Genomic DNA, 27,811 nt, shown 5'->3' on the forward strand with positions numbered 1-27,811 from the left:
ACAACCGTCGCACGACCGTCGTACGATTGCCGCACGACGGCTGCACCACCGTCACACAACCGCCGCACAATTGCCGCATGACCACCAACCGCCACCGCAGGATTGTCGCCCACAACCCACCGACCGTGGGAGGGGGCGGTGGTCGATGAGTTATGGGTGGCGGTCCTACGGCGACGATTGGCAATGATGGTTAACGGTCATGCAGCGGCAAGCGGCGGTGGTGTGGTGGTTAGCGACGGTAGGTTGCTAGCGGACGGTGGCGATCATCGACATAGACTCCAAATTCAATAAAAATCTTTATCAATAAAATTTGATATAATAAATCGTCATCCAAATTAAACCTTGAAACATTAATTTAACAATATTAATGCTCATATGATATAAAGCCTTGACAATTGTGATAATGCTCGGGGCATAGACTCCACCCGTCCCGGAGCTGGCAAAGATGGTGATCAACACATGTTCTTTCATATAAAAAAATCCTAGATTTAGCGAGAATGTCCATCCCGTGAACGGTACCCGGATCGGCCTCGAAGACAGTTTCCTAGCCATCAATCTTCCCAAGGGAAGTGTAACAATATGTGTTGCAACCGCCAGAATGCTGAGTGGATTAGATCGGTAGCTGAAGAATTGGTTGGCGAAGGCGAGGATCACGCATGAGGCCACCCCGGGAACCCATGTCCTGAACGTCAGGATGGGCAGCGAAGGGTCATCCGTGGTTGGAACCGTGAGGCGCACCTCTTCGATGGGGCTATCATCATCTATTCCGACTCCTCCTGCATGGTAAGTTATTGTGTTCGGTCAAGAAACCATAACAAAAACCACACTAAGTCTAGGACAACATTGTTATTGCGAAAACATTAGAAAAAGTGTAAAAAAAATCCTAAACATCGATGGATCTGGTCCGAGTGAGAACAACCCTCGCCTGGGTGAGGGCAACCCCGGCAAGGGCTCCCTTGGCCTGGGTGAGGGCCAACCTTGCTCGATCTGGCCTGGGGAGGCTGGCCCTCACCTAGGCGAGGGCTCAAGAGTCATAATCTCGACATTTAATTTCAAGATTCATTTGAAAATGTAACCCACCAAAGAGAGAGTTTCAACAAGAAATGTAATGCTATTCGCGGTGACGGGCAAGGAGCTTACCGGACAGTTTCAGCCGACTTTACACCTCCATCCTCGAAACCTGCCATCCTCTCTAGCTCAGTGTCGAACCAGAAGCCGCTGTGGCCCAACAATCACTACATATACTCTCTTCTTGAGGGGTCAACTGGTTTTTAAGGCAGAATCTTGCCTTTGGGGCTGATTTCCCTCCAACCAATCCATCAATGGACAAGTGAATCAGAGAATACCTGTCTATTTATAGCGTTTCATGTAAATGGATAGAGATATTGACCAAGTACGCAAGGATTTTTTTCCTTTTGGTAAGCGTGTGTGGAAGTTAGGTAAGTGATTCACAGCTAGTCCATACTCCAAAGTTGGCAATGCGATCCTGGATTTTGAGAAACGTTTCCTTCTTTGGAGAGAGCGATTATAACAGGCTGTATTTAAAAAAAAAATAGAATTGATATCATCAAACACCTCAAATCGGTGGGCGTCGGTAGGCTGGGAAGGACGGGTAGCAGGCCCACTGGCATGCAGCTAGCAGCTAACGAGCAGGTGATCGACAAGCAGGTGGGCGAGCGAGTGGGCGATTGAATAGTAGTAAGGATAAGTGATGAGAATATATTTGAAGGTAGCATTTTTGCATTAGTGGCTGGCCAGTAGCGACGGGCGATGGGTGAGCAGCCGGTGGCCGAGTGGACGGTGGGCTAGTAGTAAGGACAAGTGATGAGAAATTTTTTTTTATTTTTTATTTTTATTCCAAAATCAAAATGTAAAAACTTTTGATTTTTCATTTTTGTTTCAAATTTATTTTTGGACAAAAAAATATTCTAAAAATAGAAAATTATGATTATATTATCAAATGAATCTATTTCAAACTTATTTTTAGAATTGAAAAATAATTTTGGAATACAAATAAAACAACTACCATGCGCACCCTTAAAGGTAATTCTAGCAAAAAAGAAAAAGTCATTTAATAGTAGTTTCCAGTTTTTGAATATCTTAACTTTATTCTTGTGGCGTGAACGCTTTACAAAGCTTTTCATAACAAGTATCAAGCCCTTTTCTTTAACAAAATTCATCTAACGAAAGTCATCAAATAATACGTGATAAAATCCACCCATAAAGAGAAAGTTGGCTGTGGTCCTAATGGCCATGGCGCTGCCACCTACCATCGAGCCCAATCCAAGTCCAGCTCACGGGATGCACGTCCCAGCCAAGAAAATATTCAGTGGTTAGTAACCACCACGTCATCGGCTGACGTGGCGTGCATATTCCACTGAAAAAGCAACATTTGTCCGTGAGTTAGAATATGTAGAAATTGAAAAATAAAAATGGGAAGGGCTCGGATGCTCTTTTCTCTCCCCTCTAGCAAACCACTGACATAAGGAATAATAAATGCCTATCTCCACTTAAACCCTCTTTCTCATCTTTTCAATTTTTCAAGAGCTTGATTACCCACGCGCTCTCTCTCCCCTCTTTTCTTTCTCTCTTGTCTTTTCAATTTTTCAAGTGATAGGCTCTTCACCTGCTCTCCGCTCAAACCCTCTCTCTCATCTTTTCAATTTTTCAAGGGCTTGATTATCCACGCGCTCTCTCTTCCTTCTTTTCTTTCTCTCTCGTCTTTGCAATTTTTCAAGCGATAGGCTCTTCATCTTCTCTCTCTCTCTCTCTCTCTCCTTTTCGGAGAAAATATTTGCTTGTTTCTCACCGCATCAACAAGAAAATCGAACGTTGGAGTGATTTCCATAAACGCAAATCAAGCAATAAGCGTAACCTCGGAAGTAAGTTAAACTGTTTTGCATTTTCCCAATAAGTTTTCAAAATGCTGAACCTTCCTCTCTTTGAGACCAAGAAACTTGGTGGGAAAAGAATAGGTCACAAGGTGTTTGCTGCTACAATCTTCGGGTGCATAGGGTGGATATGGATGTACTGGTCCGTGCACTTGCCAAGGCCAGGAGAGAAGGACGATGGGCTTGGGCCAAGATGTTCGTCACCGAGGTGCTATTCAGGCCGCCGTTTAGAATAATGTGTACCAATATTTGTTCAAGGAGAGGCTCTCTTAGACGTTGTTCTCCTTCTCTTGCTCACTCTAGGAATCTCCGTCGATGCTTATAAATGATTCAACGATTGATATTTGAGGCGTCATAGTTTTCAAGTTACTATTTCGAAGCTGTGCATCGAAAAAAATTTTTTTTCTCCTTTCACATCAAATATCGAAACATAAAATACAAGCTTTTAGAACTGTATGCATGTTACGAGTATTACTCTATGTTAAATAAGTTCTTTCCCATATAGAAGTCAAGTCCCCTTGGACTAGGTGTATATTTTGGATGAGATCGACGTAAAAGATCCAAGCCTGAGTTAGACTTACTTCTGATATGGATAGAACGATAATTCACATTTTGGACTTTGAGCTAACCAAATTTTCAAGTTGAAAGGCTTGATCTTCAAAGCTTAACCAATATGAGCTATTGCAAATAATTAAAAATTGAGGGATCACATTCCACATTAGGTCACAATTTAATGAACATATTAAATAAATTAAAAGTTTAGATATCACATTATATATTGGACAAAAGTTCATGAATCATTTGTGTCATTTTCTTTCGATCATATTTGGCATGGACTTTAAGTTTTGGGGGCAAATGGTTCTCGGTGGGCTTGTGGCCTTTGCCTAATTTACCTGTCCACGGCGCGCTTTTCATCAGGAGCAACAAAGGTTGCCTTTAGCCTCGGTCGTGTTCAAGTCTGTTCTTTTGGCTTCAGTGGGCTTTTCTAATTGGACATTTGATAGGTTGATTAATAATGAGTTTGAGATTATATTTGATGTTTCTGGCGACATAGTTGTTATTAATTTCTTTTGGTGGACATTTACTTAATATATACGTTTCACTATTTCTCTTAATTTCTTTGATACTATAGTTGTGATTTGTCAATAGTCTTACAAGTTAGCAAGGATGAGCACTGATTTGCATGCGAACCAAGTTGGGCGTTCGGTGAGAGGGTTAGAACTGCCAATTTTAAGCCGTATGATTAAATCAATACACACACACATATACATACATATATATAATATTATCGGAGAGACTCAAACTCATGTTTTCCAATTCACTATGTGAAATTAATACCCAATGTGTTTCCAAAATTATTGAACGTGTGTGTATAAAATATTATAGGGGAGACTCAAACTCACGTTTTCCAATTCATCATGTGACATTAATACCCAATGTGTTTTCAAAACTATTGAATATGTCTTGACTTTTAATCCGTAGAACAAAATGGATCCAAAGTCATTTAAAGAGGAGCTCTCTGAACAAGATGCGTGTGCCTTGGTGCACCGAAGATAAGGAGATGGTGATTTAAGTAAGTGTTTCTGACGTGGAGTTTGTTCTTTGTAATTATACCTGAGTAATTTAACCAATTAAGTTCTTGTTATTAGATTTTATGTATTTCTAGTGAGATCGAGAGATCATTTCACAAGAAATTATAAAGGCCGAATGTTGTGAGTTGTTGAGTGTAATCGGAAGCAAAGAAACCCAACGATGTCCTCTTACCAGGATTTCAAATCTTATCTATGCAAATACTTGGTAGAAAATTGTAATTGCATATAAATTTAGGTCACAGTTCTTGCACATAACTAAACTGCATCCCCACTTGGATTATATGGCCGACATAATAATGTAAAAGTTATTCAGAAGACTTTCGAAATTGGGATCACATTGAAAGAATGGTCATATAAAGATGAGAGTTTAGGGATTATAATTATACTAAAACAAAGTTTAAGAACAATAAATTTTAATTCTCAATTATTCCCGCTTTCACTTAAGAGATTTGAAGTCAACCCACTCAACGTAATATGGTATTTTCATCGATACTCTTTCTCTAACACCCATGAGTTTAGTTGGTGCGCAAAGAAAAGAAGAAGAAGTATGTCAAGGACCCGAAAACTGGTTTGGAGTCTAATGATTCGATTCTTGGTCAGTTCCTTATACATACTACCCGATTTCCAATTATAAAAATTAAGAATTGTCCCTAACCGGATAGATTTCAAATTTTTAAATCAAGAATCTCTTCCTCCCGATATCAATCACCCCTATAAGCCGGACTATTTAAATGATGTCGTTACGAAACTTGAGATATACAATTATTTTCTTGGGACATGATCTTTTGATCTAATTAATATCTTTTTCTTTTATATTATTATTCAGTTAAATTAAATCGCGGGATAATTGAGAATCCATCGCTTTGGATTGACTTAGTAATTATAATGATAATGTCGGACGCCGCCGTGTCTGGCAGCCAATGACTTGAAAGTCTTGTAGAAAAATCAATAATGCATCATAAACTAATACGCAGGTTTAAGCCCGAACTAATCCCCACGCCATGAGGTCAAGATGACGTAAGCCGGAATCAGCGTGTCACCCCATTACATCAAGTTGGTTCAAATCGGACTCTCACATTTTTTTAGTTCCTTAGTTTGACCAAGTTGGAAGTCCCCAATTCATTTTCTTCAACATCAAAGATTGCTCCTTTTCAGTCTCCTTAGATGAAATCGACTTGATTGGATATTAATCTCTTGGGAAATATAAGAATAATTAGGTTAGCTCAATCAAAACTTACCCATTTCACAAGCTTAAGGGACGGATTCTCTTAACGATTATCTCATTAAGTTTTTAAAATTTATTCCTAGATTATGACTTATAAAAAAAAATGAAACTCACACATTCACAGAAAAAAAAATTGAAATTGACATTTTCATCAATTAAAGGTTGAAATTTTAGGAATAATAAGTTAAATATGACACATATCAATAAAGTAGTTGTGATGGTGATAAAGGAGTAATTGATTTTTCACAAGGTCACGAATATGATTCACGTTTTTGGATCCGAAATAGCATGGATATCTATAACTCAAATGTAAAATTTCTTATCGAATGAGGTCACATGTACAATTCACATCTCTAGATCGGAAGTAGTGTGGATATCTGTGGCTTGAACGGAAAGTTCCATAACAAACGAGGTCAGGAATTCGATTCATATCTTTGGATTGAAAGCAGTGCAGATATCCACTGCTCAAACAAACATTCCCACCGAGGATCTGAGATCTCTTATGATAACATCCATAGGAGATAGCCGACACTACTCGCCTCCCTCTCCATCGTAAAAGAAAGAGAGGGCAAGAAGTGACACGGTTTTATCAGCATCGTGAGAGGCTAGGTCAATCCTTTCCACATGTAGCAGCAAAGAATCTCCTTCAGAAGGAATGAGCCTTTTTCTCTTGGTTCGAAGGAAGAAGACGCCGCCAGTTTCTGCGGGAAATGTCGTGTTCGATTCAGATCACATGGGCAAAGGCAAGAAATGGTAAGCAAGCTCGGGCTGCCTTCTTCAAATCTCGCCAACTTTAGCTCGCCCATCTATGTGGAAAACGACTAACCAGCTCCCCAAACTAGAAAGAGACAACAGTAACGTGAAGGGCGCTCATTTTATAAAAGAAATAATGAACGGGACCAGCGCCAGTTCAAACTTCAAAACGCATCCGCATGCGATCGATATAGTCTGTACTGTTGCCATTAATCTATATAGTAATCTCTCCTCCTTTTTGAAAAGTTCCCCAGCTGAAGTTTGTGGATTGTAAAATAAGATTAAATAATGGTCAAAGACTCTGGATGGGCAGTTTTGAACTCCCATGTGTTGTCTATATACCTATAAATAAAATGTCTATGCGAGTCGATGAAAATCATCAGTGCAGAGAGAGAGAGAGAGAGATGGGAGGTGAGGGGTATATTCCGTTGTTCGAGACTACAAGGGGCAGAGGGACGGTGGTGTATAGGGTGTTTGCGAGCACCATATTCCTGGGGATATGCATGATCTGGGCTTACAGAGTAAGCCATGTGCCAAGCGAACCGGAGCACGGTCCGATCTGGGTTTGGTTCGGCCTGCTCGCCGCCGAGCTGTGGTTCGGCCTTTACTGGGTCCTCACGCAGGCGTGCCGCTGGAGCCTCATCTATCGCCGCACCTTCAAGGATCGGCTCTCTCGCAGGTCTCTCTCTCTCTCCCTCCTCGCCATGAAACATAAAAGCAATGTTTACAGTCATCGATTCAGTCGTGGTCGATAATTGGAATCATGAGTTTGAGAGAAGCACATGATTCTAGGCAGCTGCTTGCTCCTTGAACGGACGTCGAGCATTGGAAATTTAACCTAGAGACAGAGGAGTGAAGAGCTCACCTGTTGAAAATTGAATGAAGCGAGTCCCCCTGGTTCTGAATGGATTAGGATGATGCAAAGTCCCCACGTTAGTTAGGCGGTAGCTATGGTCAAATATGGAGTCTATAATATATATGATCCCAAAAAAAAATATATATATATATTTTGAAAGCATAAACTATATTGGCAGCTGATGTATGATTTTAATATTTAATATTCTAACATTATCAATTGTTGGTAATTATTAAACTTGCGCGAAAATGGGGAAAATAACGAAAGCAGGTATGAAAAGGATCTCCCTGGAGTGGACATATTTGTGTGCACGGCGGACCCCGCCATCGAGCCGCCGATGATGGTGATCAATACGGTCTTATCTGCGATGGCTTATGATTACCCACCGGAAAAGATGAGCATCTATCTTTCGGACGATGCTGGTTCGGACATCACCTATTACGCTCTATTGGAAGCTTCTCAATTTGCCAAGCACTGGATTCCGTTCTGCCGAAAATTCATGGTGGAGCCCAGATCGCCAGCGGCTTTTTTTCGATCACCGTCCAGTGATCAACTTTGTGCCGATAGTGAAAATGAGGAATTGTCGGCTATCAAGGTAAATATAGTCTCTCTCACACGTTGATTTCCCATTTCTTAATCAACAGTGGTAAATTGTCTATTTTCTCTTTTTCTTCTTATCAGTGAAAAATATAAATATGTTTGTGGCCAAATTTAATTTTGGGGGATTCAGGGCTGAAAGTTCAACGCTCCCAATAAAAATTAGGGCTTGTAAAGTTCGAGAAAACTTCTCTGAAGGAGAGAGAAGAGTTCTACCGTTCCGTGCCCAAAAATACGGATTTTTTTAGTGCCAATTAATTTTAATAAATATTTGTAAATATTAAAAAAAAAACTAGTGTTAAAAAATTAGTGATGACTTATCTTTTTATGTAAATTGTTGGTAAGTTACTAATGATTTGATGAAATTATCAACTTGTTCTCATAATTTGCCAATTATCATACTGATCTAGTTTCCTTAATTTTATTTGCGCGGGGGAAGCTTCAAAAAAGTCATAAACTTATCGTATTTGTGCTAATTTAATGTTAAATTTATTGTATTTGTACTAATTTAATCCTAAACATTTTGACCTAATATTAATTTAGACATAAACGTTTCAACTTGGTATCAATTCAACCCTTTTGACTAATTTTGACCAGATAGTATTAGCCGACGTAAACAATTTTTAATAATTTTTCGATTGTCTTTTTTCTTTTTTCTTTTTTTAAAAATTCTCCTTCTTTTCTTCTTCCTTTTGTTGGTGACAGGCCATTGGCCATGGTCAGGTGGGCAAGGCCGAACCTAGGCCAAGGCAGCCCCTATGAGGGCTCCCCTCCCCAAATTTTGGCAAGGTCAGCCCTCACCCAAGCCAAATTTGGTGAGGCCGACCCTCATCGAGGCTTGCCCTCGCTATGGCCAAGTGAGGCCAGCCAACCTGGTTATCACGTGTGGCCGTTGGGCAGTCATTAGCAAAAGCAAGAAGAAAGGAATGTGAGAAAAATAAAGAAGAAGAAAAGAAAAATATTAAAATATTATTAAAAATTGTCCACGTTAACGTCAATAGTGCTATGTAGGCTAGTTGACATCCATGCCAATAATATCTAGCCAAAATTAGCCAGAATGACTGAATTGACACTAAATAAAAAAATTTAGAATTAAATTGACACTAATAAATGGTTGAAGACTAAAATGACATCAATGTAATAGGTTTATAACTTTTTTGACACTTTTCCCTTTCTTTGCATAACTTACTAACATTTCATATGCATTAGCTCTCGTATCAAATTATCAACTAAAACAAAGTGAGTTACCAACTTTTGTTGGACTAAAAAGGAAATCTTACGTTTCAATCTAGGAGAGTCTCATCAAGTGAGTCTTTTAGCATAGGCACATCTCATTCAACAATACCTCAAATTTATCTACTTTTGTAGAAATTGTCAACTTTAATTAGAAAGAATTATCAATTTTTATCCCATTAATTTAACAACTAATACATTTTTTTACCAGTTTTTTTTTTTTTTCACTTACCAATTTTTTGAGAAACCAATTTTGGAAAGCAGAACAGCAGCATCCTCCAAGGAAATAATTAGTTCTCTTGTAGGTTACTAGGAATAATCATGTTCTGTCACTAGCGCTTCGTTAAAATTGGCATAGGTTCATGCCAATCTTCAAATCCAAATTATTCTTAATATCTCTCAATTTCGACATCAGAAATTATATGAAGACATGAAGAATAGGATTGAAACCGCCCACGAGCTCGGCCGGATCTCCGAGGATATCTGCTCAAAACATAAGGAGTTCTCTCAATGGGATTCATATAGTTCTCGACGCGATCACGACACGTTTCTTGAGGTACATCAACTTATGATCAGCTAAGCATAATAGCTTGTAAATTCTCATGCTAATTATCTGCCGATGACGTTGTTTCAGATACTGATAGATAGGACGACCCGGAAGGCCATGGATGCCGAAGGCAATGCGCTGCCTACACTGGTTTACATGGCTCGTGAAAAGAGACCGCAATATTTTCATAACTTCAAGGCTGGAGCCATGAATGCGCTGGTAATGTGCGCGCATACGGTAGAACTAGTAAAGGACATGGAAACCGTGAATACATGCGCTGATCTTGCATTAAGACGCATTTTTTTTTGTGACGTTTGGTCTCGGAGTTCTTGCATTTCTATCATCATGCTATGGTTTTCAATGTCCTTATGCTGATATCATCATGTGATGCAATCTTCTAAGGGCCGAATTCGTTACCTGTCCGAAAATGCAGATAAGGGTGTCATCAGCTATAAGCAACGGGAGGATCATTCTCAATGTCGACTGTGACATGTACTCGAACAACTCAGAGTCGATAAAAGACGCACTTTGCTTTTTCATGGATGAAGAAAGAGGGGATGAGATCGCCTACGTGCAGTTCCCGCAAAGCTTCGAGAATGTCACCAGGAATGAACAGTATAGCAGTTCATTAAGAGTGATTTCTGAGGTGAGTGGACATTCGCAGTCTCGGAGCTTCCTATATTATTTGCACGTCATTTTGAAATTTGGCATCAATTTAGTTGAGCTTCTTGGCCGCCTCTTCTTTGATTGCATTGAAGGTGGAATTTCATGGCTTGGATGGTCAAGGAGGTGTGCTTTATATTGGAAGCGGGTGCTTTCACAGGCGAGACATTCTTTGCGGAAAGAAGATCAGCAGATGGAGTGAAAACAGCGGAATCGAACAAAATGGAGGTATTTATAAACCAGAAGAGCTCAAGAAACTTGCAAGCTGCAGCTATGAGGAGAACACTGAATGGGGAAGAGAGGTTTAGTATTGCGTAGTATTGTCAATTGATGCCAATGAAACTGCTATTGTTCAATCTAAGAAGATTAAGGAGAGAAAATGGCCTAAAAAAGATTCGTTTCTATGATTCGGACAGATGGGCTTAAAGTACGGTTGTCCGGTGGAAGACGTGATCACAGGGTTATCGATCCAGTACCGAGGAGGGAGATCCGTCTACTTCAACCCCAAGAGGAATGCATTCCTAGGCATCGTGCCGACCACGTTGCTCCAGTCGCTCGTGCAGCACAAGAGATGGTCAGAGGGCGATCTCCAGATCTTGCTGTCCCGGTACAGCCCAGCATGGCACGGGGTCGGGAGGATCAGCCCCGGCCTCACGATGTGCTATCTCACCTATTGCCTCTGGGCTCCTAATTGCTTGCCTACTCTCTATTACACTATCATCCCCTCACTTTGCCTCCTGAAAGGCATTTCGTTGTTTCCAGAGGTATTGGTTTACTAATCTTTCTATCTTACTGTTTTCCCATTTCAATTGCTTGGCATTCAACAAGACAATGTCATGGTCCTTTTTAGCTAAGCCTGTGTTACTATGAATCAGGTTACGAGCCCATGGTTTATTCCATTTGGATACGTCATCTTTTCCAAGTACGCTTATAGTTTGGCAGAGTACCTCTGGTCTGGCGGCACGTTCCTTGGTTGGTGGAACGACCAGAGAATGTGGCTCTACAAAAGGACTAGCTCTTACCTCTTCGCCGTCATCGACACCGTGGTGAAACTGCTGGGTTTCTCGGAGACAGCATTCGTGATCACTTCGAAGGTGGCCGAAGAAGGAGTCGCGCGGCGGTACGAGAAGGAGATGATGGAGTTCGGGGCCACGTCCCCGATGTTCACCATATTGACCACCCTCGCTTTGCTCAACTTGGTTTGCTTCCTCGGCACGGCAGTGAAGGGGCTCGTGTCTGGGGGTGCCGGGTTCTTCGGTTCAATGTCACTGCAAGCAATGTTGTGTGCAGTTCTGATTCTTATCAATGTGCCAATCTACCATGGCATTCTAAGGAAGGATGAGGGCAAGATGCCAATTTCTACAACAGTTGCATCCATTGTGGTTGCAGTGTCTGCCTGCACAATTTTTGTTTCCTTTTGATAGTAAATTAGATTATTCCTGTGGTTTTGGCTTTTATGATTATTGTAGAACAAAAATTTTATGGGGTTTTTTGTTGTTTACATCAAATGGAAGAACTTATGACAAAAGAATTTACATTGTCAATTCTGCTCGTGGAAAACAAAATCTCAGGCAACTTTTGTCACAATTTATCTTTGGGCTAAAAAAATCTTAAGCAACCTTTATCACTATTCCTTTTTTCTAGCCGCAGAATTTTATTGTCCATGCGGAAAAAAAAAAGTGTGAAATTTTTTCATATTGGTTGATTTCAGTAAGTGTTAATAAATGTCAAGAAAGTCGTTAGTTAAAAAAAGAAACCGATGACATTTCTTCTAGGTCAATTGTTTGCATCTTATCAACGCTTTCATAAAATTAACAATCTTTTTATTTTTTATAGTTTGCACATTAACAATTTTTTAACTATCTTACCAACTTTTACTCATATAACTTACTAATGTTTTGAATTTTACTCTTATACGAAATTACTAACATAAATTTGAATGACTTTTTAACTTTGTCAGATTATATTACTAATTATTTTGTGCTTACCAACTTTAATTCAAATTAATTTCCATTTTTTTTCATGTTTTATCAACTTTTTTTATTTAATTGCCAACGTATATTTGGCAGCAAAAAGTTAATAAGTCATATTAAAATTTTTAGTGACTTCACTAAATAGTTAGTACATTTAAGGTTTTGATGAGAAAGATAAATAAAATATCGTAAAAGTTAAGATAATTTTTTTTATTAAAGATAGGAATTGACTAACTCAAATGGAATTAGTAATGCAAAACCAATTAGCAACTTAATTGAAGAAAAATATTGTATTATTCTAATTGAAGTTAATAATTTTTAACAATGGTAAATTTAGAGTTTAGTATGTAAGGAAAATAAATCAGTAAATTTAATTAACATCGTTTGCGGTCAATTTACTCTTATGTGATTGAGAACATGTCCATCAATTTGCAAGGATGCTTTTTGCTTAACATGGTGTGTTTGAAAGTCACAAACCATCCCAAAAACTGTTAACAAGAGAATGTTTAATAAATTGTTCACATAAGACCACAAAAGAGGATGCATTTTACATTGTAAATTTGCAAGAAATTTCGACTACAAAATATGACGAAAAATGTAGGGCTGCTGGACTCCACGCAGGAGGTCTCAGTTTCGAAACCCTGCGAAGCAGGGAGGCTGAAGTGTTGCGTGATGTCTTGCCCGAGGTGCGTGGGTGGTGGTTTCTTGCGTACCTCCCCAAGGTTTTACTCCCGGCTGGCGATTGTGCGGTGGGTTCCCTGGATCCAAAAAAATAAATGACGAAAAAGGTTGGGGCAAAATAGAAGAATTTACCAGGTTTCGATAAAAACGACCGCACTGTAAACTGTCGTAAGACATTAAATTTAAGGTTTGACTTCCTCCTGAAATTTCATTTTCAGAACTCGGAGGAGCGGTTCCCTTTGCTTCGACGAGCAGATTGCACAGACTGAAATCCGAAGTCGAGGGTTCCTTTGCTTCCCTTCGCATCGCTCGACAAAGTCATCGCCTGATCTCGGAGCGAGTTCTTTGTCAGAGAGTCGTTCACGATTCGTAAGGCAAGGCGTTCTTCGCTTTTGTTGAATTGTTTTTTACCCTTTCTCGCGATCTCTCTTTTGTCTTTCTCAGCTTTGGCCTCTTTTGACTTCTTGTTTGGTTTCTGAAAATTCGGTGGGGAAATAGTAGAATCTTGAAATCTTGAAATCGACTGTGATGGGATGTGTGTGCTGCTTGTGATTCGTATCCGGGACGAGGTCTGCCGTCGATAAAGATCGGTTTTTGTTGATAATTCGAAGAGGGGTTTTTGTTCTGTGTGAACGTCGACCAAGCGCATGTGTATGGTGATGATTGGAATGGTATTTCGAGGGAGTGGTAAGAAAAAAAATCGAAACTTGGCACTAATTTTGTTATCTGGAGATGGGATTGCTTCTTCCTTGTGATTTTCTTTGGGTTTTTGGCTGTTCTCGATCGCTGTTTTAATGAGGGGACAGTTCGTCAATTGCCTCAGAGGATCTCTCTTGCAAAAGAGAGGGAGGAAGCAATGTGGGTGTGGAGGGGCTGTAAATTTTTTGGGCGTTGCAGCTTTAGAGCCTTGTTGTCCTGTGCATGGCTGTAGTGGTGGCCACAGAAGTGATTGAGTGATTTTTATGTGTTGTACTTTTAGAAATTTGCTATGTGCAAGGATTTGGCATTGGTAAGAAGTTACTGCACAATGTTGAGTAATCAATTTTTATTTTCAGGATGAAGGATTATAAGCTGTTAAGTGCATATAGACTGATATCGAAAATAAGCTTATATTAACCGCTATAGTTTTTGGAAAATAAGCACCTCTTAAAAGCTAGAAGCCGGGGTTGAAAAGTCCTCTCAAACACCTCTGACGACTTCAATTTTTCTTCTTCTTTTTTCACCCTCTGGTTGTGCATTGGCTGTAAGAAACTGCAAAAGAATGATCATCTTGTTTTGGTTCATTGATTAACATGCTGATTTTTCAATCTGCAGATGGATTCTCAAGCACCTGGTTATATGTTGACTGTGGTTCTGGGGCTATTTCTATCCCTACATGCGGTATCTGGAATTAGATTCATGATTGATAGGGAAGATTGCTTCTCCCATGATGTTCAGTATGAGGGGGATACTGTTCATGCATCGTTCGTGGTGATCAAATCTGATTCATCTTGGCATTACAGTCAAGAAGGTGTTGATCTTGTGGTAAGCTTCAGCTTTTGTTTGAGAAGTTACTTATTGTGGTGACTGTTGAAGAACTAGAAGTGCATCCTAAGTCCAATGGTTCATGTCATTGACTTAACTGGGGTTGTGCTCAGCACTCATTGAATGCTGGCGATTCCTTGATGATTTGTTTCTGAGGATGACCGTCATGTCTTGCTCTATTCTTACTCAGTTAACTCCTTGCTTGGAAGTAGTCAAACAGTTTATATGGCCAGATTGTTTGTTTGATTTTTTTAACCTCTTATTTGTCTGTGCTGCCTTATACGAGGTATTGCTGTGACTGTTTTCAGCAAATGTGACACTGTGTATCCCTACTTGAAAACTGGGATAGAAAGCATGTTGGTTCTTGGATCAGGACATAGACAGGGCAAAGCCAGTATAGGCGTGTTAGAATGCTTATCAATTCTTATTTTGGGTAATTCTGAGGTGATCAATTGGAAGTTACTTCGCTGAAGTATATTGGGATGCACTTCATCTCAGAAAGTAGGCAAGTGAGGCTTCTTATAGCACATAGTTAATGGATCAGATGTAATGTATATGAAGTACTGTACTCACATGTATTTCTTTTTGTAAAGGATGCTGATTATCTTCCTAAAGGAAATTCTTCATTGAATTTTGTTAGCCTTTGGCAGCCTAGATGGCTCGACTAGATCTCACATATGCATAGTTGGTTTTCCTTTTTCATGTTTGTCGGGACATGATTTAGATTAAAATCATATGTTGATTATTACATTCCTCAATTCTGTCAATAGTTTTCTTATTGATCTTTAATCCTATGATAATGACCTAGATAACTGTACGTACTTTGCAACTTTTGACATTGTCAGGTGAAAGGACCTTCTGGTGAACAGATTCAAGATTTTCACGACAAGATCAGTGAGAAATTTGAGTTTGTGGCTCACCATAAGGGTGTTCATCGGTTCTGCTTTACTAACAAGTCTCCTTATCATGAAACCATCGACTTTGATGTACACGTTGGCCATTTTACATTCTACGATCAGCATGCAAAGGACGGTAGGACTCTGCCTTTTTTCTGTTTTCTTGTCTCTTGAACTGACAAACTTTACAGAATATACTGTGTGTGACTCTTTTTTATCTGCTGTGAATGTATCTGCAGAGCATTTCAACCCCTTGTTGGAACAGATAGGGAAGCTGGAGGAGGCTCTCTACAACATTCAGTTTGAGCAGCATTGGCTGGAGGCTGAGACTGAGCGTCAAGCAATTGGTAAGATATTTTATGTCAAGTCCTCTTGCTATTTTTCGCAGTGGATTCCAACCCTGTTTCATCTCTAATGGAAATAACTTTCCTATTTAATGCTGAGTGGACCACTATAGCTTGCTTCGACTCCTGTTATCTCCTAAATCTCAAAGGTTCTCACAACCTCTGCTCTTAAAAGACCTTCAGAAGTAGCTGTCTCACAAGACAAGTTAAAAGCTATTTCTAGAGCCTTTGACAAGCTCCTTTTATCCATCGGATTGACGTAACTAATCGGTTATATTGTTTATGATCCTGAAAATAGTAAAAATCTTCCTAACTTGGCAGCAGCTGAAGAGGCGGACTTAGAAAAAAAAGCAGGCAACAAAAAAGAAGATACTTGCTTGGTGTAGTGGGTTTCAAACGGTCATGGGTTTTGTTTACTTGTGTTTTCTGCTAGATGTTTTGAAGTGTCTGATTGCCACACGAAATGGAATGGGGATGACCTTGCTTATTAAATATTGTGTTCACTAACAGACAATACATAGATATTGTGTTCAATGAATACTCACTCTATGATGATTTGTGATCGCAGTGAACGACGCGATGAGCAGAAGGGCAGTCCATAAGGCTTTCTTCGAGTCAGCAGCACTTATCGGGGCGAGTGTTCTCCAAGTTTACCTTCTCCGCCGCCTTTTTGAGAGGAAGCTTGGTATCTCTCGAGTTTAACATTGATACTGTCAGATGACGCTAAATTAATCAGAGATTTTTGTTACCAACGCCAGTCTTCGGTTCTTTCTTTTAATATCCATAGAGACATGTATAGACAGGGAAACTGTTTACTTTGTGAAACGGTGATATGATAGATGACCTTGAGGTGAAAAAACAGAATGCGTCAGGCCATGAAGAAAAATTGGGCATTCTACTAGGTTCCATAGTTAAGTTAATGACAATTACAACTTTTTCCTAACTAGAGTGAAGCTCGAATCAAATTGAAGCAAAGAGAAGGAAAAGATGTGAGGAAGAGAGCTTTGTTTTATTTTGTTGTTTGGTAAGTCGGACAGCCATAGCTCCACTGTTTTGGAATTGCATTTACTGGGATTGGAACCTTGGTCTCATTCTTGGTCTTTGGCGGTGATTGTGACATTGTGTAACGGAAGAAGCTTCTGCACCATTAGTAGGGGGGATATTAGAGCCATGTCATTCACATCAGTTGCAGGAAAAAGAAAGAGAGGAAAAAGCGGAACGTCGATCGATCCTACCAATTTGTGGAATTTTATGGACTACATCAATGATGTATGAATGTGTAGAGTTAATCGACTACATCAATGATGTATGGAAAAAAAGGCCATAGATAAAGCCGGTTCATGACCGCAATCGTCGTTTCACATGCACGAAATTTTGCAAACTCATGTTCTTTGAGGAATGCATGACATCAGAGACATTTTTGTCACTTCCATTGTCGATATAAGACTCTGCCCTTTCCTAAAACAAAGAAGAAGGGCAAGATTGTGCCTTTCTCCTTATGAGAACATGATTACCAATATTCGAAATTGCCATTTGAACAATCCCTACGCAGAAGATTCGTGGAGATGACCTTTCCCATGTCTAGGGGAGTTGACACCTTAATTCCTATAAAAGGAGAAATGACAAACGCATATGGCTATGACTCACGCTGTTCCCCCAACCAGAAACATCCGTTAGCGTGATTGATGATAGAGGAAAGGGTCACAAGCTCGTATCTATAATGCCTTCAACAACGATGGATAACAATAAATTAAACCAGATTGAAAGTAGGCGAAGACATTTCACAGATAGATCCAATTCACAAATACAGAAAGCAGACAATTAATAAATTAACAATAGAACTAAGCAGAGGAAGAGAGAGAGAGAGAGAGAGAGAGAGAGAGACATAGGCAGAGACAGAGAGAGAAGCATACTGCTGATAGATTATAGTAAGCATAACGCGTCATTATTTTACTCATCTCCACAAACCCCACATTTACACCACGAGGAGCTATTCCTGCAAGAATAACAATGGCTCTAAACTGTTTGTATCTTCTTCAAGTGAACATTCTGGGGCTGCTTTAGCCTAACAACGCGCGTCTCTTTTGGAAGCTCCTCGCCAGAGAACCTAGTTAAGATTCTGCTGGGCTCTGAATGCAGCAAAACCATTTCTTCTGCGTGTGACAAAGAATTCACGGTAAGAGAGAGCGAAGCAGCAAAGGTTTGGGAGAATGAAAAAAAATAAATAAATAGATAAAATCTACAGCAGCAGACTTGGTTCACAGACAATTGCGTCCAACTCAAATTCAATTCCTGCTCGCACTGTAAAGGATAATAGCATATCTTTCGGATGGTCACTTTGAATGATTCAAATACTAACGAGCAAGTAGTGCCCAACCTGCTTAGTTTTCATGACACTGTCAAATCAATTTCTTTTACCCTATCTGCAAGTTTGAGACTTCTATTTTCCATTTCTACATTTCTATCCAGACTAGCATAGCATGTAAGAAAGTTTAAATTTAATTATTAGACGGGTTAACTACTACAAAACTGCAACCTTAATAGATTATCGTAGAACAAATGACTGCAATAATTACTGCATCCTACACGAATAAAACAGTTTGTTCCCAGGCTCCTAAGAAACAACTTACTGTTGGAGGTTTGCTCGGATCAACAGAGTTTTTGACTTGAGGGTTGGCCTTTGCTGGAGATTCAGGCTTGCCACCTGTCTTTTTTTCATCCCTTGCCTTGTTAAAGATGACAGTAAACCCCTCCGCTGAAGCTGGGTCATTCACATCCCATTCACCAAACTTTGGTAATGGCTGACCCTTTTCCTGTTGGAACAAGGGACAGATTGTTGAATGCACAAAATCTACACCTGACTTCAGTCCCCACACGAAACATAAATATGGGACTACGGACTAAATAAGGTGCACAATGAAACTAGCCAAGATAACAATTATAAGCAGGACAACTTCTTATTTTCTTAGACCACACGGTGTATATGTTAAAACATCATCTAGAATACAGAGGAGCTCTTTCTTGAATTAGACAAATGAAGAAATAGCTATATTGAATAAGCTGCACAGTGCAAAGATAAGAACGTTCACAATTAACAATGAAACCAACAGCACCATAATCTGGATCTGAAAGAAGTTAAGATGCCCTTAAGCAGTAACAATTCTGATTCCAAGAAAAAGCAATATGAGTACCTCTCTCTATAATTAAGAAAAACAATAATGATCATTCGATCGAATAATCTCCAGGGTACATTCACTGCTTCAACGATTCACATACATGGCAGGTTGCTTTAATCCCTTAGAGAAACTGGATAGCATGCAAGTATAAAGTTTCCTTTTTTAGAAAGCTATAATCAGATATGATCCTCAGTCCTATCACATAAATAGGTAGAGGAGTTCGTTTCACCATTCAGGCTTGCCGTAAATGGCGACCCAGATTCAGAATCGACCAGATCATCCTAATTTCTCGGAGAAAAAAAGGTTGAAGCAATCAAAAAAGCCATAACTCAAGTGCTTCCTCCGTTCAAAGTAATCGCGCCACCAAACCCCATTACGCATGATAATCTTCTCCCGAACAGGCTCACCTCAGTCAAAAAAATTTCAAAACCCGGAAAACATGCCGAACCAATCAATCATCTCCCAAAAAATCTACTTCCTCACCCAGATTTTTCCAAAGTGAGAAATGCTGAAAAAACGAGATTTCGGGGGAGGGGGGAAGAAAATTGGCGATGGGAGGGATCCCAATTTCAACTCCGCCGCCATTCCAAGAGATCATACCGAAGGAAAAGAAGCAAAAGCGAGACGCCGTTCGCAGACACGATCGACATCCCACTGACGTCACTTCCAATCGCGAAAAAGCCGAATCAGTAAAGCCCCGCGACCCGAACTACTTCGATCGGCGCCGCAGATGCCCAAAATCAGAGACGAATCAGCTGATTCGACCTAAGAAAGTTTCCACGCGCGCGACGAGACAAATAAAATAAAAAAAAGGAACGGCAATCCCAGCATCCACTCAGCTCGAGCGCGACACGGCAGCTAAAAAGGGAAAAAGAACAAAAGTAACAGTAACGGCCGCGGATCATCACCGGAAAAGGCTCCGGCGAGGCGATGAATAATCATGCGACGGAACTCGAGCAGAAGCGACGACGAGCGCAGAAGAGGATCGATCGAAATCCAGAACGAGAACCGATTACGTACCGACATGAATCCTAGAGAGAGAGAGCTTCCGGGAGGTGAACAAGACGAGCTTCAGCAAGAGAGAGAGAGAGAGAGAGAGAGAGAGAAGGAAGAGAGAGGGTGATGAGTTGGTCCAAAAAACGGACCCCTCATCATGTGAAGCTTAATTATGTTGGTCTTTTTCTTTTTCTTTTTTCTTTTTTTCTCGTTTTCCCTTCTTTTTTTCTTCCGATTTTTTCCTCCTTTTTTTCCACGAGGGGGAATTTTCGCCCCTCCCCCGCGGTCAGACGCCGTTATCATCTTCCGCCCCCGTAACGGGGGCGTGCGGAGCGCGCCGTGCCGCCGTTAGTGCGTCGTCACCAGTGACGTGGCGCTATCATTAGCTGGGGAGACGATGAGACGATGCGTCGTTCGAGGAGAGGATGAGCTGGCGAATGGCACGGTGGATGGGAAAGTGAGTCCTGCGCTGGTTTCGTGTCGGACATATATACATATCTCGTCCTGTCATGATGCGTTCGATGCATTAGATATTTTTATTTTGAAAATCCGATAGTGGAAAAGAGCAAGCGCCACCAACATATATATCTCCTTCTTTTTTATATCACAAAAAATCTTTTAAAATTATTTACCATAACCAATTACCTCATTCTCTTTTACACCACGAAAAAATCCAAACTTATATATAATATATACGTTCAATTACAGTTCACTGGTACAAAAAAACTGGAGTATTCAATGTCACGATCGACATAATTAGGTTTTTTTATAAATAATTTTGAGATTTTTTATGTTATTAATCCAATAAAAAGAGAAAGATTTTTCGATTTTGATAATCTAAGAAAATTAATTTATTCCAAACCATCCCGTCACGTATCACTGTCTCCAATTTGAAATGTCTCCCAGCGTTTCCTATCAACTTGAGGTCTGGAATCGTTTGCCCAGTCTTTTCACGTTTGGTGGATGAACGAATCACGTCGTAAGGGCGACGACTTGTCATTATTGCGAACCGTGCTTTGAATATTTGTAGTCGTACAAATAATAGTCTCGTCTCATTGATGCTTCAGAGCGCGGCTCGAGTAGTCTAAAGTCTTCAAATTCCCGTTCTCGCACGCTGTACGTTCAAGGAAGGGGCCAAAAACCACCCAGAACGAGAAGAACCACAAGAGGAAGAAAGGCTCGAGACGAAAGACACGGCACGTCCGGAATACGAAGAACCAACCAAAAAAAGGGTGAAAAAGGGGAAAAAGGAAAAAAAGATATTCAAAATTAGATGCAGTTGTGTCCTGGCCTTTGCGGGATTGTTTAGATGAAACGGACAAATAAATTTTTCTCCCGAAAGGGTAATGAAGCAAGAAAGAGAAGACAGTCTGAACTAAAAGACCAAATATATTCAAACGTAAAAGCCAACCCAGCATCGTTATATGATGTCATGTTGCTGCTTTTCACACTTGGCAACCCAGGTACCTAAGGTTGTCCTCTCTCGGTCTCTGCAGGGGAGCTCAAAGCACCGTGGAGGACAACTAATTGTCTCATATCACAAGAAATGACCGAGTTTGTGAATTCTGTGTATTCAGGAAGATTCTGACAGGACAACCGTGCATGGACAATTAAACTAATGGAAAGCCATTTAAAGCTTGACCATATTCCTGTCGAATGTGCAGGTCCTGTGTGCCCAGCCCACAACACAATTCACCATGTCTTGAGTAAATAAATATATAAAGTGTACCTCCATGAACAGGTTTCAGTGACAGTTCAAGCTGCGTGCCTCGAGGGCACCAGCTGGAGACAGGCTAAGGAAAAACAGGGCTCAATGTCTTATTCCGATTCCACCTCGTGGGCTGCAGTTCACGAGAAACCTTGCTCCTTTCCTGTTTCCACCAAATAAAAAATAAGGATCAGTCAAGTTTAGCATCACTTGACAAGGAAGTAGGCAAAAGAGGAAGAACTGGCAAAGGATTCATGATCCCTGTTCATAAAAAATTGTTAGTAGTGTCAATGCTGCACCCTGAGGAAGAAGAAAGAAGCACTTGAACCTAACAATATTAGAAGCATACACTTTATTACGGTTGATACTGAAGCACACAAAGCCAATGTTTAATTCTAAAAGTTTTTAACTGGAGCATAAGCTTTGCCCCTCCATATCTGTTATCTCTCAGTTTTGGACATTCCTCGAACAATGCATGATCGATTCATCTGTGCCGCCTTGATCACACACTAACAAATGAACAGTGTGCCATTCCAAAGAATTGTGGGAATGCTATCAGCTAAGAGATAACAGATATGGAGGGGCAAAGCTAAGAGAGGCTATCACGGGACTAGTCAACACTAACTGCAGGCATAATTATCCCTGTTAATATGTGCACTCAAATTAAAGCTTTAACAGCTGCAGTGATGCCACGAGCCACATAAGAACATTCACAGCATACCTTTCTATCCAAGTCAGCAAAATTACTGATGGCAGTGTACCCCACATTTACCCCTCCCAATCAATACTCCTGACCATGCCATTTGATTATGCTGACTCCCTGGTCGCAGAAACATATGTTAACATAGAATTGGGTTCCCATATTTGCAATTACTCATTGGGGTCAAACATATGTTTCATCTTAAAACTTAACTGCAAAAACCTCATCACAGGTCCTGGCCATGAAAACGTAATTCAATCAGAAAAAGCCAACAGGACAATGAAAGTTCTTCTTCTTACAAATGACTCATCTGAATTCTGCATACGCACTAGCACTATCACTATAGCAATTTCTTTGCTTAAGATGTTGGTGGACTTCATTTCTAACAACCCAAGCCAGTACAAGCCGATGGCTTCAGTTTCCTTACTCATCATCTTCACTAATTTCAAAGACTGAAAACTTTATGGGCAAATCATCTTGACTTATCTGCTTTCTGTTTCTGGATCTGCACAGAGAAACCAATGATTCTCGTGGAGTTGCTAGGGTACCAAAATTATGGGAGGCCATAATTAAGGATTTCCCAACTCTGCTTCTTCTAACAGAATTGCTTAAACTGCCAGGGCTAGGCTCAGTTGAAGACAAGGTAGTCAACAGTCTTGGGGGTGTTTGAACTGCAAACTCTGCTGAAGTATCCACTTGAATGCTTGGGCAGTTATAATTAAGTTTACTCTTCGATTGTAGTCTTAATGCTCTAGACTGAAAATCAGGGCTAGAAGGGCTGCCAAAACTGTTCACCTCACTGAAATTTGTAAAGTATCTATTAATGATACCACCAACTGATATAACTTCTGATGATGTTGCGTTAGAGTGCTCATTATGCGGGCTGGATTTCCTTTCATTCAGTTGCGCAACCTCACTTGTGCCTTTTGGAGAACTCTGAATGCCAGTAAATGGATTTTCTTCAGTTCTAGAATGCCAGTTCTTGTCGACTACGTTAGATCTATTTTCTTCAGAGCAACCTTCCCATCTATGGTTACTTCTCTTCTTTTTCTTTGCACCATGAATATCCCTTTGAAGCTGTGGTAATAGAGGTTTACTGTAGTGAGATCCCTTGGCTCCATATTTGTCCATTCTCTGAATCTTATCGGGCAAGAGAAGGCTCTGAGATTTCAAAGGGTCAGTGTCACAAACATCTGAGACATGATCAGCTATAGCTATGCAGTGTTGCAAGCATGGCTGACTTAAACTTTCTAAACATGTTATATCCAAGTGGATAAACCAGGACCCTTCAATTCCCTGGAAAGCATATTTTATTGGCATTGAATTGGGCAGGTAATAGAGGCATGACCTTCGCTCCACCATCACTCCATCAACCCTTATCTCTCCTATTTCTGGAAAGCAATTGTAGTGAGCTCTCTCAAGGACCCCTACAAAAGAACAGAAGTGAGTGCAGTCAGATTATTGAGGCAATGGAAAGCACTATGATGCAGAGTGCAGAATAAACTCCAGCAGTATAGTGAAGACGATGAACATGTATTGTCAATTGAGAGCAATTCAAGTATAGAACCAGAATGATAGTGGGGGCAACATTAAAAACCAAAGGAATGAAAGATAGGATGGCCCTTACGTAAGGATTATATTGGCCCTAATTTTTATGAAATACAAAGCAAAATAGTTGACTGATTATCCCTATTTTTGGTCAGCAATAACTTAGTGGGTGCTGAACTTGCAGCAAGCTAGAAATTAATCGAAGAAGCAGGGAAACCAAACATTCAGGTAATACTTCAAGAAACAAAAAAAGAGGAACACTCGAGAGAAAAGCTCAACCTACTCATTCCAAATCCATCGCCACCACAGCCCGCAATGAGATTTATGCAAGCTGTATCTCTGGTAAACGGCCACAACAGCATGGACCCATCAATGCCACAGTTTAGCAATTGATCCATTAGAGATTTCACCTTTCATGCAGCAGTGAACAAAACATGCAATGCAAAATAAGTTTCTTCAAAGTCAAACTTCGGACATTGAGTTCCATCGACAGAATGCATTGACTCTAGATATCCTGCCAAATTGGATTACGAAAACTTAACGACCAGCATTGTTCTTCAGGAGTTCATCACGACTGTCACTTTCATCATCCGACCTCAGAGGACGCCTCATGCAATTGAGCAGCAGCAATTAACCCCCATCAAAATGCCATTTCCCCCTACGTATATGCTTTCTGAAAAGCAAAATCAATCTCATCTCATGAACTAGTTTACCCCGATCAATCTCCATTCTCCACAAACAAACCATCATTCCATTTTCTTACAAAGGAAAGTAAAGACGATCAATGCAGCATATTTACGTGCTGTATGCTTAATTTTCGATAGTTTCGCCCACAATTTTTTTCGCGTTAGTGGGAGCAGTGGTTAAGCATAGGATTAAGCAAAGTGATTAAGCATTTCTCATCAGTGATCCTTTGTAGTCCTTCTGGCTAGTGCCGAAATCCATCGCGTCGTCTCTGCTTGTTTCGACCGTCCAAGAGAACGACACGATTGTCTCTTCGATTTTCATCTCGATGATCAGCAAGTCTCAAGGATATCGCACGTCCTCCGTCGCCGAGAGCTACACAATCGAGCTCGAAACTTTCCGGTGCACGATCACATCGCGGGAGAAACCGATCCGATCGATTCGATGGAGAAGGCACTATCGACCGACGAACCGAAACCCGCGAAGCGCACAGACACGAGAGAGAGAGAGAGAGAGAGAGAGAGAGAGAGGAGGAGGAGGGGAGAGCTCACTCTTTAAGTCCGAAGCCGTGATGGTGGGAGCGACGGAGACGGCGATGCGAGTGCCGATGCCGGTGACGGTGAACACCGGCACCTCCGCCGCACGAGGCGGTGGAGAAGACATGCGACCGTGGAGAGTGGGAGTGGAAGTGGGAGTGAGCGGAGGTTTTTTCCGCCGATTGCGCGAGCACGACGATTGGAGTGGGTCTGCAGTAGAAACGCCTGTACGTGATTATGAATAATCAAGGGTCTATGTTTTTCCTTAATTTTTTTAAATTAAGATTATTATCACGAAAAACTTTAAATTAATATGCATAAGATAAATCTACTTCAGATTAGTTTTTAAACCACCAAAAACTCCAAAGTTGAACGCATATGACAAATTATATTTGTGACAAAATTAATCTCTATTAATATTCGTTAAATTAAATTAATACCACAAAAAATCTAAAATCGATACATGCATGATAAACGAATGGTAAAATCTAAAACTGATATATCCATTAATCGCCACATGTTATCAAACTTAATAATTTAACAATAAAATTTAACGGATAGTAAATTCGTAATTAGAAAATTAATTCATGATTAATTTATTATAGGTATATCAATTTATGAATTCTCATTATATTAACACTTTAAACTGTTGTTAGATTCATGACCAAAGCTAAAAACAAATTCATCATCAGCAAATGGATTTTTGAGATTCTTTTTCATTATATAAACATTCTTTTATTCCAATTTAAAATTTAATTTATAATATCTAATTTAAAGCCGGTGAGGAATAAACAAAATAGAGTGCAACACTTAGTGCTAGTATTAGAACATTTTAGTTTTCAATCACTCATTAGAAGACTATTTTTATCTACTGATGTCAAAATGAAGCAATTGATTATTATAAAGTATAAATAATAACTAAAAGTAGCTATCCAATCTTTTTTTTCCACTTGGACCGAGTAATGTCCTACCCATAGGGCAATTCATAGGTACGATCCCTCAAATTACTATGAGCAAGGGACTCTATGATTTGAGCACAAAATTTGCAACATTTTAAGTAAAATGCTATTATCGCAACTCTGTAAACTATAAAGTTACGTTTGGTCATCCAGATTTCTAATTATAATAAGACTAGATAAGATAAGATATGAAATTTATGAATTTTATTATATTTTATTCATTATTTGATGATTGCAGCAATAAAGTTAGATATATTTACATTATATCATTTTTTTTTGTATAAATGACATATTAATATATAAATAAACAAAAAAAAATTCAAATAGAGATGGTAAAAATCTCCACCAACACTCTTAATTACTTTATTTGCATTTTCCTTTTATTTTTTTATTTTCCTCTCATTTAAATTAATTGCTTTTTTATTTCTTTCTTCATCTTCCATCATTCTCTAAAAAGTTCAATAAATAATAAACTATACTAATATACCTAAAATACCAAAATATAAATATATATACATATTGAATTTACATTCTAGAATAGCTTTAAATTAGAATATATAAATAAAAAAGATTAAATTAAAATAACTAATTTTTAATTTTTGTTATTTTAAATTTCTTATATTACATTTTAGATTAAAATAACTAATTTTTAATTTTTATTATCTTAAATTTCTTATATTACATTTCAAATATTAATTATATAGAATATAATTTTAATTTTGTTAATTTAAGAAGTTTGTTATTTGAAAAAAAAAAATAACTTTTAGAAATCTTATCCACATTTATCTCACTTTTCACATATGATAATTTTATCCAGTTTACATCCTCTTATATCCAATTTTATCATATATTAAGTAGGCATTAAATACAGGATTAAATAAATTTTATCTTATCCTAAATTTATTTTAATTGTCAAACACATAAGAATATTGAAAACTAATGGATATAAATTCAAATTACCGAGAGACATGGGCTATCACTAGTTGTAAATATAGTATTAGTGGAAGCCTTTGTGCATTTTACTATTACTTGCCACATGGCAATTTCACAAGGAGACAAGTGTTCACTTTTGCCCAATAAAAATTTGTCTACAAAGCTTAGAAAAACATTATTAATTTGAGATGTTGTTATGTACTCAGTAGACAAGTATGGACTTACAATTAAACCAAATTACGACAAACAAAAGTTGCTTGAAAAATTAATTATCTAAGTAAATAGCTTAAACTAAGGCTCCGTCTATTTCACAAAAAATGAATGATTTCGATAACAATAATCATTAGTATAGGTTAAAATGATATATTAATGAAAAATATTTTTATTATCAACAAAAATTTATGTCTAAATATTTTTGCGAACCGTAAAAATATTTTTTGTTCGTTTTTTTCTTGTAAGTGATTTAAATGATCATATTTCAGAAAATATTCTCTAAATTACTCATTTTCGTGAAATAAATGCAGCTAAATGGAACCTCTTGCGGGTTGATGGTAGCCAAATTTGACTATTTTTGTAAATGCAAACATATATTCTATTTTAGAAAAAAGGGAAATTGACTTTTTTTCCCCTTTTTTTTTCTGGGCATCCTCGACTTTATTCCTTGTTCAATGGTATATGCTTTTCGAATGCTTGACAATCTGCAGAACGTCCTCAATGTGAATTTCTTTTGTTCAAATACTGTGTTTATATTCATTATAGGACTTACTATGAAACTCAGATTGTCAAGTAATTCAAA

At 39.1% G+C, this 27,811-nt stretch overlaps 3 protein-coding genes across 7 annotated transcripts; 1 reads left to right on the plus strand and 2 right to left on the minus strand.

Moving 5' to 3' along the window:
* Positions 1 to 6,842: 6,842 nt before the first annotated feature.
* Positions 6,843 to 16,787, plus strand: LOC104450412 (transmembrane emp24 domain-containing protein p24beta2). 2 transcript variants are annotated; one of them, XM_010064951.3, is made up of 12 exons: positions 6,843 to 7,140; positions 7,588 to 7,912; positions 9,563 to 9,703; positions 9,782 to 9,913; positions 10,128 to 10,340; positions 10,453 to 10,659; positions 10,774 to 11,121; positions 11,233 to 11,724; positions 14,326 to 14,535; positions 15,381 to 15,567; positions 15,671 to 15,778; positions 16,344 to 16,787. In XM_010064951.3, exons 1-12 carry the CDS (start codon positions 6,866 to 6,868, stop codon positions 16,475 to 16,477), a joined length of 2,772 nt encoding a protein of 923 aa, XP_010063253.2. In that variant the 5' UTR covers positions 6,843 to 6,865; the 3' UTR covers positions 16,478 to 16,787. The 2 variants fall into 2 exon arrangements, with proteins under 2 accessions (XP_010063253.2, XP_039171148.1); XM_039315214.1 differs by lacking the exons at positions 6,843 to 7,140; positions 7,588 to 7,912; positions 9,563 to 9,703; ... (3 more) ...; positions 10,774 to 11,121; positions 11,233 to 11,724 and adding an exon at positions 13,208 to 13,385 and having other exon boundaries at positions 16,344 to 16,750.
* Positions 16,788 to 17,515: 728 nt separating this feature from the next.
* On the minus strand, positions 17,516 to 20,117 carry LOC104450413 (protein NOI4). Its single transcript, XM_010064952.3, has 3 exons — positions 19,972 to 20,117; positions 18,406 to 18,588; positions 17,516 to 17,928 (listed from the first exon to the last, which is right to left on the minus strand). The coding sequence occupies exons 1-3, from the start codon at positions 19,975 to 19,977 to the stop codon at positions 17,887 to 17,889; spliced, it is 231 nt and encodes a 76-aa protein (XP_010063254.1). The 5' UTR covers positions 19,978 to 20,117; the 3' UTR covers positions 17,516 to 17,886.
* A 1,201-nt stretch (positions 20,118 to 21,318) lies between these two features.
* On the minus strand, positions 21,319 to 25,328 carry LOC104450415. 4 transcript variants are annotated; one of them, XM_010064954.3, is made up of 5 exons: positions 25,139 to 25,328; positions 24,187 to 24,576; positions 22,569 to 23,782; positions 22,377 to 22,475; positions 21,319 to 21,818 (listed from the first exon to the last, which is right to left on the minus strand). In XM_010064954.3, exons 2-3 carry the CDS (start codon positions 24,299 to 24,301, stop codon positions 22,779 to 22,781), a joined length of 1,119 nt encoding a protein of 372 aa, XP_010063256.1. In that variant the 5' UTR covers positions 24,302 to 24,576; positions 25,139 to 25,328; the 3' UTR covers positions 21,319 to 21,818; positions 22,377 to 22,475; positions 22,569 to 22,778. The 4 variants fall into 4 exon arrangements, with proteins under 4 accessions (XP_010063256.1, XP_010063255.1, XP_010063260.1 ...); XM_010064953.3 differs by having other exon boundaries at positions 22,377 to 23,782; XM_010064958.3 differs by having other exon boundaries at positions 22,377 to 23,782; positions 24,183 to 24,576.
* Between the last annotated feature and the right edge of the window lie 2,483 nt (positions 25,329 to 27,811).

Source organism: Eucalyptus grandis, chromosome 6 (genome assembly GCF_016545825.1).
Source record: "Eucalyptus grandis isolate ANBG69807.140 chromosome 6, ASM1654582v1, whole genome shotgun sequence".
NCBI classification, from domain to species: Eukaryota; Viridiplantae; Streptophyta; class Magnoliopsida; order Myrtales; family Myrtaceae; genus Eucalyptus; species Eucalyptus grandis.

Excerpts from the sequence above, each read along its gene's own strand:
- LOC104450415 (XM_010064954.3), bottom strand. The coding sequence starts at position 24,301 with ATGGATCAATTGCTAAACTGTGGCATTGATGGGTCCATGCTGTTGTGG. Across the intron at positions 23,783-24,186 it reads TGGCGATGGATTTGGAATGA|GGGTCCTTGAGAGAGCTCAC; the intron begins GTAGGTTGAGCT and ends GTTCTTTTGTAG.
- LOC104450413 (XM_010064952.3), bottom strand. Across the intron at positions 17,929-18,405 it reads ATCCGAGCAAACCTCCAACA|AAGAAATGGTTTTGCTGCAT; the intron begins GTAAGTTGTTTC and ends TGTCACACGCAG.
- LOC104450412 (XM_010064951.3), top strand. The coding sequence starts at position 6,866 with ATGGGAGGTGAGGGGTATATTCCGTTGTTCGAGACTACAAGGGGCAGA. Across the intron at positions 9,914-10,127 it reads CTGGAGCCATGAATGCGCTG|ATAAGGGTGTCATCAGCTAT; the intron begins GTAATGTGCGCG and ends CCGAAAATGCAG. Across the intron at positions 15,779-16,343 it reads GACTGAGCGTCAAGCAATTG|TGAACGACGCGATGAGCAGA; the intron begins GTAAGATATTTT and ends TTGTGATCGCAG.